General features: G+C 39.5%; 3 protein-coding genes across 9 annotated transcripts in view; 1 reads left to right on the forward strand and 2 right to left on the reverse strand.

Annotated features, from left to right (window-relative positions):
* LOC135935477 (ly6/PLAUR domain-containing protein 6-like) overlaps positions 1-9,764 on the forward strand; it is a 120,614-nt gene extending 110,850 nt beyond the window's left edge. For all 6 annotated transcript variants that reach the window (XM_065477832.1, XM_065477836.1, XM_065477834.1 and 3 more), the window contains 3 exons: positions 756-836; positions 6,255-6,385; positions 8,741-9,764. In XM_065477832.1, the coding sequence (XP_065333904.1) occupies positions 756-836; positions 6,255-6,385; positions 8,741-8,902 (374 nt within the window). In that variant the 3' untranslated portion in view covers positions 8,903-9,764. The remainder of the gene's footprint in view (positions 1-755; positions 837-6,254; positions 6,386-8,740) is intronic.
* Positions 2,606-3,339, reverse strand: LOC135935476 (uncharacterized). The gene is made up of 4 exons (XM_065477830.1): positions 3,268-3,339; positions 3,177-3,207; positions 2,966-3,124; positions 2,606-2,905 (listed from the first exon to the last, which is right to left on the reverse strand). Exons 1-4 carry the CDS (start codon positions 3,313-3,315, stop codon positions 2,670-2,672), a joined length of 474 nt encoding a protein of 157 aa, XP_065333902.1. The 5' UTR covers positions 3,316-3,339; the 3' UTR covers positions 2,606-2,669.
* Positions 3,548-4,648, reverse strand: LOC135935475 (perlucin-like protein). 2 transcript variants are annotated; one of them, XM_065477828.1, is made up of 4 exons: positions 4,506-4,648; positions 4,423-4,456; positions 4,201-4,368; positions 3,548-4,139 (listed from the first exon to the last, which is right to left on the reverse strand). In XM_065477828.1, the coding sequence occupies exons 1-4, from the start codon at positions 4,554-4,556 to the stop codon at positions 3,913-3,915; spliced, it is 480 nt and encodes a 159-aa protein (XP_065333900.1). In that variant the 5' UTR covers positions 4,557-4,648; the 3' UTR covers positions 3,548-3,912. The 2 variants fall into 2 exon arrangements, with proteins under 2 accessions (XP_065333900.1, XP_065333901.1); XM_065477829.1 differs by having other exon boundaries at positions 4,201-4,365; positions 4,506-4,642.
* Positions 9,765-10,542: the final 778 nt, after the last annotated feature.

Raw genomic sequence — 10,542 nt, forward strand, 5'->3', positions numbered from 1 at the left:
CTACTCGACTGTAATATGCACAACGCTCATTCCTCTTTAATAAACGCGTGCTTAGCGCTGAGAGCGGATCTTACGTCGGAACAAAGGCCGATGCTTTAGATAACACGCAAGCTTGCCTGCTTTCGCCTCTGACAGAAGCAGCCCTAGCGAGTTAAGGCACTTTGCCGAACCACCACCGCACCTAGTAGCTCATCAGCAGAGCCGCTTTTATCCGTGCCACAGATTTCCGTAAGCCCAATCATCAGGAGCGTAGGGAGGCCCTTTTCTAAACCAAATTATGTCTCGTATACCGGCCCCATGGAGCCGGTGCTCCTCGACTAATTAGCCTTTTGTGATTAAGAATGAATGTGGCTTTTGTCTAGTTTGCAATTAAACAATTCGAAATTAAGAGGGAAAAATTTGGAATGTTGAATAGAGAAATTTAAAATAGGACTGAAAACATTTGTAACAAAAATATGAGCCATGATAGCATTTTATCTGCTCTGGCATCATTTTTTTAATCCTTTGAACTATTCACACATTTATGTAGTTGGATTTGCCGGATTTAAAAAATTTACCTTCCTTTACTTTTTTTAAAAAAAAATGTCACCAACTCACAAAATTGGCAATTTGGCCCTTGTTCCGCGCAGCTCAAAGCCGGGATAAAAGTATCGATTTCGTCTGCGTAATCCCATTATTTGTGCTTCTCCCTTTGTACCTGCCTACCTTTTTGGCTGCTTTTTCATTAACAGGCTTGGTCATTCCCTTTGTTGCAGCGCTCACGTGCTTTACGTGCGTCAACGTGTCAAACAATGAGGTGTGCAACCAGTACGCCATCGACAGGCCGTGTCCGGCAGGTAAGACACCAACAATTTCGTCCTCGTTCCCTTTTGTTCCCGATTCAAATGCGACGACACGTCCCAGGGGAGCGAGATAGTTTCGCCTGATAGACCTGCATAGCCGCGAGTTGTGCTGCATGTTCTGCTCACTTCACAACGGCCCGATGGACACGAACGCCGCATTATGTGCACTTTAATGTGTTTGCATTTGACCTAGAGTCTACGGCCGTCGCTTGGCCGGGTCACGTTCTGCACCCATAGCCGCGCATTGAGTCATGTTCGGGCAAAGTTATCTGGAAAAAGCAGCTGCTCTCATTTGCAAATACCGCGTCCATGAATGACACAATTATATTTTTAGCCTCTGCCAGCACATCCTATGGGCAATGAGCTCGCCGGGTCCCAATAACACTGCCGAGTGGATAATATAGGGCCGAATGTGGCCATCTTTTCGCCTCCCTTCACCAAGGTCTTTCATTCAAATGCCAGAAATTTGTCCCTATACAGACTCTGTTAAAGTGCAAAAAGCGCAGCAGTAAAATGTTTCCCAAGATTTTGCCTGAAAATATCAGCAAATCAGTCAGAATTTTCGATTGTTCCGCAGTTTTTGGCACGTGCCTTGCCCGTTTTTATATTTTTTGGATGCCACACCCCTTTCAACGTTCCAATTTTTAAAATTTCCGCAATTAACACCCTCTTTTGGTGGTCATTGTCAGGAGTGAGTCTTTTGGAAGTATTTTTATAGTGGCCTTTTTGTATTTCTTACGGCATCTCGTAGAAAACGAAACTTGGAAAATAGGCCGGACTTTTTACAATAGAGGAAAATAGCGGCAAATTAAGAATTTTCAACCTATCATCAACTGTGCCAAAATCGTATTAAATATTTTGCACAAGGAGTCAAATCCAACAACTGTTACATAACTTAATTGGTCATACATTTGTACAAACAAATCTAATTGCATGGTCTTGTGCCAGCAAAGAATAAATCCATCAAGCAATCCATCATCACAGTAGACATCTGTCTAACCATACCAGTAGTTGAACTGCATGCAGAAGTTGACCGTGTCCAGATGATTGTATATCGGGTGGTAAATTTCCCCAGAATAATTGTTCAATTCCCTAGCCAGTCGTCTCCCAAAGCCACTTGGATGAGTTTGGCCTCTCGCTTTGCTCCAATCCAGTAATTTCTTTGACGTACAAGGCATCTAATACACAGCTTAATCATGATCTCATTCATTTTTCTAAGCATTATACAAGGAGAATAATGTAATTATTGATGATCGCGAAAAACTAATTAGCCCTTCCTCAAAGGTCCATGTTTAAAGAATTGCAAACAGCTGTTGCCTCTGCTTTACTTGTCACATCAGTTGTGTTGATGAAGTAACCATGACATTCAATCGTCACGAATTTGGCCAGAAATTCTGCAATGAATTAGCTGATTTGCCAATTTTTTGTGAAACCTCTTTTGTTCATGATCAATCACAGTTGTTGCTTTCTGTTGGAGAAAAAAATCGCTGTAACTCAAATATATTAATTTAATAGGCAAAATCTTACCTGCAGGGAAAAAAATGTCAGAGATATGTAAAAATATGTACGATCCATTGCTATACAGTATTTGTTGAGAGCAGCCCTGATTTAGAGAGACGAAATAATTTAAACTAACAATAAGAGGCGACGCGATAGGCTATCAAGCAATGAATAATGATTGTTCAAAATTTACAATTAACGCATGATTTTACTTCGTCAGTGACGTTACAATGTGACAAACAGAAAAAACGTCTTAATTCGTTCGACAAACGTATGCGTTTATTGGCAAACAGTGTAAATATCAGCAAACATTGACTTTGTCAATAGCTACACAATGACTTGGCAAAAAGTTCCGGCTCTGCCTGAGTCGCAGTACGTGTCCATCCACCCTTTGAAGATTTCCATTTGGAATTTGAGGCAAAAAGCAAATTCAGTCACCGCTTCGTAACGCGGATAGCTTTCACCCCAGTAGAAATCCACGACCTGTTTGCCAGACCAGTCCCAGTGCCACTTCAAATTGTTTACCCTTTCCGCTCCAATCCAGAAGGAATCACGGTATAGATCTGGAAGTTAAAGCTCCCGTGCGAAAACATTAATTTAATTTGTCAAAAATTTATGCTTACCGTTTTCATTCACATATGAGCTGATTATATCCCATTTTCCAGACTCCTCAAGGGAAATCGGTTGCATATTCCTAGCTGCACACTCAGCCATTGCATCCATTTTGGTCATCTTGGTTGTGTTTATGTAGTATTCTTGGCCGTCAATAATAACATCATTCACTGTGCAATTCGCAAAATATTACTCTGCCAAAATAATATTTTTAAATATTACCTGTTAAACCAGCTCTTGTTGCCAGAGCTACCTTTTAAAATAATTAATATAGTTTCAAAATCATCCAATCAGAAATCAAACAAATATTTACGTTAATAGCAGTGGCTACGAAAATACACGCTGAGTATTTGCGTTCCATGGCGGTTGATACTGACGTGGTTGGGTGATTAATGAGTATACACTGTGTACAATTTCAGTAAGATAATTATTTATCGCAGGTGATTTTGCAAAGTTGACACAGGTAAAATCATCTTGAAAAACATGATGATTTGACAAAATCACTATCGTATGTTAATCTTTAATGTTTAAGCATTTAATATGATTTCTACTCAAGGTTTGTTTTAGCAAAACGTGAAACTCATTAATTTTGAAACTTGTTTGATTTTTTTATTTATTACTGGTGTTGATAGTTCAACTACATACAAAATATTGTGAATTCACAGGATTATAATAAAAATTGCAATAAGACAGAAAAGGAACTTGAGATATTATTAGTAGTTCACTGAAACATTAAATCTCGCTGTGCTTATTTCTTCTTATATGGTGGTAAAATTATGTCGTTTCTGATTTTAAAAAAAATGTAGAGATATTGATTGCTTACATTAATTGTAATGACAACAGCCATTGTATTCCTTATTTGGTATTTCCTTTTTCATTCCATCTCCTTTCTAAATTGTAATTACTTGTGTCAATATTCACACCAGTCTTCATCCAAAAATTGGGTTCAAACTCTTTCTCATTCGCAAATATGTCCCATTGTGAACTGATCGCAATAATCGTCGTCCCAACCGCCGAAGTCGATGATGAAGTTAATGCACACGCTTCCATTTTTACTGTTTTCATTGGGCTGTGATGGCGCCCAGAAAAATTGTTTAATCTCTTCGCCCGACGCCTCCCAGACCCATTTTTCCGAGTTCTGAGCCAAGATGCCACTCGTCCAATACCAGTTTTTCCGATACGCAACTGAAAATTAAAACAAACATTTTTTAACAGGACTATAACATAAGTTTAAGCTTGGCATTACTGTTATTTGAAATCCAGGAAGATATCGTTGTCCACTTGTTATTGCCGTCAAATTCCACCAAGGTCATGTTTCTTCCTTCGCAGTCCAATTTTGCCGAATCTCTAGTCCGGCTTTCGGTGCTGAGGTAGTATTCAGTTCCGTTGATTTCCTCATAGCCCCTTGAGACTGCTTCAAGATTGAATTAAATTCCTGTTCCTGTTACTCTACCTTAAGCGGTCTCACCTCCAACTTCGCCCTTGTCACCACCGGAAACGAGCTGGTTTAATTTTAAGATTTAGAATCAATTTTTAGTTTTAAATTTTTACCTTAAGGAGTAAGATCACTGCAGTAGCGACCAGATAGCTTTTACCAAGCATCTTTTCGGAATTGAATTGAGCACTTGTCCTGCGTTTGACGTCAACAAACAGATAAGATTCTCGAGATTCTCAGCGACCTTGTTTATATTGATCAAGTGGACACTTTGAAAATATTTACCAACAGTTTCATCAAAAAAAGGATAGACAATTGAGCTAAAGGACGCCGGTGTTGAAAGGAGCCGTTTCCAATTAATAGGTCTCTTTGTCTGGTGTTCTCGAAGAAACAATTTTCTGCTTCAGCAGCTCCAATTTTCTCGTTGCCCCGGGATGGAGAAATTCATTAGCCATTGTGTCTTCTAGCTCCACTATACTCCGCCATTATTGCTAACTTGTCCATTCAAAAGTTAGATTAATCTCATTGAATATCCAATTATCCAACTTGCTATAGCCGTAAGCGCTTCTACGGAATAGTGGTAGCAACAACAATTGAATATAAATTGAAAATAATTTAATACAGCTTTGCTCGATCGTGGAGAGTGACACAGGTCCATAGGCAAACACAAAGTTTGATTGTTCAAAGCCAAACATAAACGAGAAACTCCGTGCAGTGCAAGAAAAAGTGTTCATGATGATTAAATAATATATTTTTGGGTTATTTGTTTATTGGGTTCAAACTAATAATCAAACTCAAGTGCTAAATGTTTCAAGTAGTGCTAAATAAAACCTATCCTGCGCTTTTGGAAATTTTAAAGGGTATGCAACCTGATTGGCACGCCTGTCGAGGCGGTTGCCTAAGCTGCTGTTGCACCGATCGACAAGAGGCTTCACAGAACAAACTGGACACGGAGTTAATATTGGACGGAAAAGTGCCCACTTCGCGTGAGAGAGCCCTTCTCTGTCTCTACTTTGAGATCTAGGCCGGGCTGCATGCGCTTTTCCTTTTGCAAATGCACATCGTGCACAATTATGCCTTTGTCGACGAACTAGCAGAACAAAGACCTGAAAACTCAATAGCAAGCGCAAGACTTAGTTGTTGCTCACAGGAAGGATGCGAGAGGCGACACGCCGAGTTTAATATTAAGCGCTGCCGTGTACGGCCGGCCGGCGACACACGAGAGATAATGTGCATGCAGATGCTGGAGCGTTCATAAAAGTCTGCCACTCGCTTTACTCTGCCATAGAGCAGCACTCATCAAATATTTATCGCTTCTGCTGCTGAAACTCTCAGCATTGCAACTCGGTGAATATTAAAGTCTTGAGATTTCCAGCCAGCAGGAATAATGTGACCTAGAACTAAATGTTTTTAATTGGATTCAATTCTAAATCGTGATTTAAGGATTGACCCAGCTGGCAAATGATACAAAATAGTAATTACATTATTTAAATGTTTGTTTGAAATTTTCAGCAAAAAAATTGAATCACAGATTTTTTAATTTCTAAAGCAATTAAAACCCCATTTTTAATTTTCGTTTTATGTGTACCTAATAGAATAACAGTTTGCAGGAGTTAAGTTTCACAGCTTAATTACTTGTAAAGTGCAACAAAAAGGTCTAAAGTTGCATCACACACAGTCGAGTAATTAGCTCTCGAGCGTATGAAACTGAGTTTTCAAATCCACCAGCTGCTCATTTAATTAATTTGTCCAACTGTCACTCACACTGCATGCGCCGCGACGGGTATAGGAAAGCGGCTACGTCTCTCTCTCTGTATATGTTTATTTAATTTTCCGTCTGCTAATCCCGTGTGTTCTGCTTGCAGGAAAGACTTTTTGCCACACGCTACACGCCATGGGGCAGCTCGGCGAGAGCTGGCTGGTCAACAAAAAGTGCGTCGACCGCTCCGAGTGCACCCAGGACTCTGTCGGCTGCAGCAGAAGCGACGGACAGACGGTAATATTATGACGAACAACTTTACCTTCATTACTTTCCAGCTTCAGCCTGCTACTGAAGCTTTATTAGTTAGGAAACTCATGCAAAATTAATATGGTTTGCACGCTATTTCAAACAGAATGATTTTATATCAATGGTGCCCTTTATCGTGTTAATTTTTTACTTGTCGGTCAGAATGGGCAAAATGGCTTCAGTTAGTGCTGATTTTGCTGGATTCAGAAAAATGTCGAGTAAATCTCTGCTTAATGATATATAATTTAAAGATTTACTTGAACGCTGATGGCAGCCTTTTCCGTGACTGACCGATAGATTTTAATAAAATTAAGTAAAAATGAAATGTAAAATTGATTAAAAGCTCAGCAAGAAACCTGCATGTGTTTTTTTTATTTCTTAAGAAAGAAATTATATCCTTGCGGCACACATTGCGGGGAGTTAATTTTGTTCTAGCAAACAAATAGCAGCCAGAAAATAAACAAACTCCAATTTTATGCTTTGTATTTGCACTATTCACTATTTTAAGCAATTCTGCGCATATAGTGGCAAAATAATTAACGTTTATGGGCCACGGGCGTACGGAAGCAGCAGCCTGAGTGCCCAAATTGGGCTGCGTCGCGTGCTCTTGCTGCTGCTGGAAATAAGCGAATTACCGCAATTTCGGCCAGCTGCTCTTCCTCAAAAGCGTAGTGCAGAGTGCGTTTGGCTGTAGCTTTTTCCCTTCCCTGCGGCTTTCCCGACGCTCTTTTGCTTTTCTCGCTGAGCGTATTTTTAGCAGCCGTCAACGAGCGGTCAGCTTTTGTTTGATTTTTATGCTTCCATTCCTGCATGGCTAATTAATTCGAAAATATAATCATTCCACCTATCTCGAGTCTCGCGGGCATTGTATGATGAGTGCCAATTAGTGGAACTCTCCGCGAGCTTTGATATTATCATCGCAAACTACCCACTTACGGGACAAATAAAACTCGTCTCAATTACTAAAAGCGACAGAAATGCGAGTTTAATTAATTAGAGTGCGTGCGCGGGTCGGAAATATAATCAAGTTGATGCTGATTCGAGCTGTGCGCGTGGGTTATCCAAATGAGCAACAGCTGCTCTTGACACGAGGACACAGCAGTTGGCGCTTATACCCCGCATTTAGATTACATTTGCATTTTGTCGCTAAAAAGTGAACCCAGCCTAAATTTTCAAGCTTCAAAGTCACATGTTTGCTTAAAAATACACATTTTAAATTCCATTTTTTCTTTTTTCCTCGTTGTTGATCGTTTTAAAATATTTGGGATTAATAAACAACAGTAAAACTGTATGCTTATGTATTTAACAATTTTTAAATTTTACCTCAGATTTGAAAATCCTTAGGTTTGAACCTAGCACAAAGGAACGTAGGCGACCAATCGAGAAAGGTGAGTTGTTCTCTGACTGGCTTTTGACGTTAAGCTGGCCTGAAGATCTCGAGACAGCAGCGACAGCCAGCAAAACGCTGTAGCAACGCCTTTTCCCAGAAGCTTCTCAAAATGAAAAACAAATTTGAGTAATACAATATTCGCTCAGCAATTGATGCAAAAGTCAAATCCAATCCTTTGTCGAAGGTAAGGAGGGTTACTGGAAAGGCGCTACCACAGCAAAAAGCGAGTCAAGCAACGAAGGCTCTGGCCAGCCGGTTGCCAGCAGCCTTGTCGCTGTGGCGCTGCTGTCTCGATCTTGTTAGGTCACCGATATGTCAAAAGCCAATCAGAGAACCGCTCCCTTCTCTGATTGGTAGTCGGCGACATTTTGCTGGGTTCAGACCAAAAACAGCCTGTGCAATGGTTTTTCCGTTTCCACTAATTTTTGGCAGGTTATGTAGAATTTTCAATTGAGTGATGCAGATGATGCCCATCCTAATTCGATACTAAGTAATTGACTGGCATGCATTGGCAAAAATCAAATTCAAGGGCTAATTAAGTTCGTGGCGCTTGATGATATAAAGAAATGAGGAGATGTAATAGAGATGAATTATTGATTTCTTATTGTAAAATTTTAATAATTATACAGATTGAAAAAATGACGAGCCAAAAGATTAAAGAAAAGTTTGCATTTAAATCTTCATTAAAAGCTCTTGATTTTATTGACATTGGCGATACGTGCGACTCAATTAGGTGTTAAAATTTCGAAGTTAAAAATGCATTCTCGAAAACAAAATATGAATACACCAAGTTATAATGATGACTAAAACTAGATATGGATCTGGTTTACAGCAATAGATAACATATATGCTGCTTTTATTTGCCTTGATTCGTAATTGAAGCTACTCTGTTACTGTTGTTACCCTTTAAAATACAATGAATCAAGAATTGAAGATATATCTTTGTGTTCCAGACGTGTGTGTCGTGCTGCGACGAGTCGTACTGCAACGAGCCAGTGCCGCGGAACAACGCGACAGCCGTTCTACGCAACACGAGGAACGCCGGTGCCAAGAGTGCTGCGAGCACGTGCCTGATGCTTCTTGCGGTTGGGGCTGTGGGCGCCTGGGTGACCTAATGCCTCGTCCATTGAGCGTCCAGTTTGAGCGGTGCCTTTTGACCAAATACCAGGGACACAATGAATGAAAAAAGAGACTCCATCCACCTGAATCGGAGAAAATGCTGCTGCTTCCGAGTGTGCACGCGCGGAGTGTTTTTATTGTACAATATTAATTAATTACGTCTCACACGTGTCTGTTGCCAAATATAATATTATGTGAAAATTATATTGCGATTGAGGCAGAACTGTTGTTAACATTAATATTGAATGTTGTTCATTAAAGCCTACAAGATTTGCTCGTCTTATATTTGTTTGAGAATTTTTGTTAATGTAACGAGCACTACTTGTAAGCTAGGATTGTTTGAATTAATCCGAAGTTTTGACCAAACCGAGCCGGTTTCGCGGAAATTCGCCGCTCCAACGTTCATTTAAAAGGGAGAGCGAGCACTTTTCCTCCGGCTCTCCCTCTCGGAATGTATTAAAACACACAGGTGTAATTAACCAACTCGCGCCTGCAGCGACAGCCGCTGCAGAGAGGTGCTAACTAGTCCCCCCTCAACTAACTAACACTCATCAGTATAACCAGATGAATAATTTTATTTAATAATCCGATGACACAGCTGTAAGAATAACAGTCATCAAGCGCTGATTGATATTTTTAATTAATGTTGAGTGTGTGTACGCGGACAGCCATAGTGAAAAAAATTGGGGGCGGCGCCAAATCGATTGTTCAACTAGTCATCCATCAAACAATGAAATTTCTGCAGAATGTTCAACTCCCGAGAGTGGGAATTTGGCTCTCTGGTTCATGCGTACACGGATTAATAAGTTATTTTACTGTTACATGCAAATAAAAATTGAGTTATATGAAGAAATACAACCTTTTGCGTTTTTCTGTGAACCTTTAAAACAATTTTTTAACTAGAAACATTGCAGAGAGTAGCTGTTTTTCTTTCGCAATCACAATATAGCACAAATCTATCAACAGCAGAGTTCAAAAAATGATCATTTAACAAGTTACGTTATTTCTGGTTAGCCAGATCCAAGCCTCCATAATTTAAAAAGTGGTAATCTAAAAAATTTTAAACTGCTATAACTTTTTTGAAAAGATGTCACATTTACAAAAATAACTTATTTACTCTTCTGGAATCTGATTAGCGAGACGAGTTGAATAATGCTGAGCAATTTTCATGCTTCGAGATTTTTCAAATATTTTAAACAGGAAAGTGAAATAGGAAAATCATGAGTAGAATTTTAGCAGTCTAAAGACAAGTTTTAAAAAAAATTCATAAACTCCTAGCGTATTTAGCATTATTTAGGATATGCAATTTTCTTCAGATTGCAAATTTCCACCTAATTTCAATCTTCTGAAGGATAGTTGCAATAGTTGTTAAAATAATGAATCGTTCGGATTTATAAGAGCGCATTCCCTGTTAGGGAGTAGTTTTTTTATTTGTAAACAAATAAAGTGCTATTACATTAAATTAAATATCTTTTTAGCATTACTAATGGTAAGAATGACTCCGTTCAGTTGGTTGGCTCCCCAAGAGAGGACGTCGCAGGCACCGTTGCTAAAGGATAAGACTCTTGTGCTCCAGGAGTGTCTTAACTGCTTACTTACCTGTCTCATGAGGAGAGATAAAAGGATCCACACTTTG

Source organism: Cloeon dipterum, chromosome 2 (assembly GCF_949628265.1).
Source record: "Cloeon dipterum chromosome 2, ieCloDipt1.1, whole genome shotgun sequence".
In the NCBI taxonomy this organism is placed as follows: Eukaryota; Metazoa; Arthropoda; class Insecta; order Ephemeroptera; family Baetidae; genus Cloeon; species Cloeon dipterum.

Bases quoted from the DNA above. Each gene is read 5' to 3' on its own strand.
- LOC135935476 (XM_065477830.1), bottom strand. From the start codon at position 3,315: ATGGAACGCAAATACTCAGCGTGTATTTTCGTAGCCACTGCTATTAAC. The intron at 3,208-3,267 runs GTAAATATTTGT...TTATTTTAAAAG, and splicing joins TCGTAGCCACTGCTATTAAC to GTAGCTCTGGCAACAAGAGC. The intron at 2,906-2,965 runs GTAAGCATAAAT...TTTAACTTCCAG, and splicing joins CTCATATGTGAATGAAAACG to ATCTATACCGTGATTCCTTC.
- LOC135935475 (XM_065477828.1), bottom strand. From the start codon at position 4,556: ATGCTTGGTAAAAGCTATCTGGTCGCTACTGCAGTGATCTTACTCCTT. The intron at 4,369-4,422 runs GTGAGACCGCTT...TCAATCTTGAAG, and splicing joins TGACAAGGGCGAAGTTGGAG to CAGTCTCAAGGGGCTATGAG. The intron at 4,140-4,200 runs GTAATGCCAAGC...TTTAATTTTCAG, and splicing joins TTCCTGGATTTCAAATAACA to TTGCGTATCGGAAAAACTGG.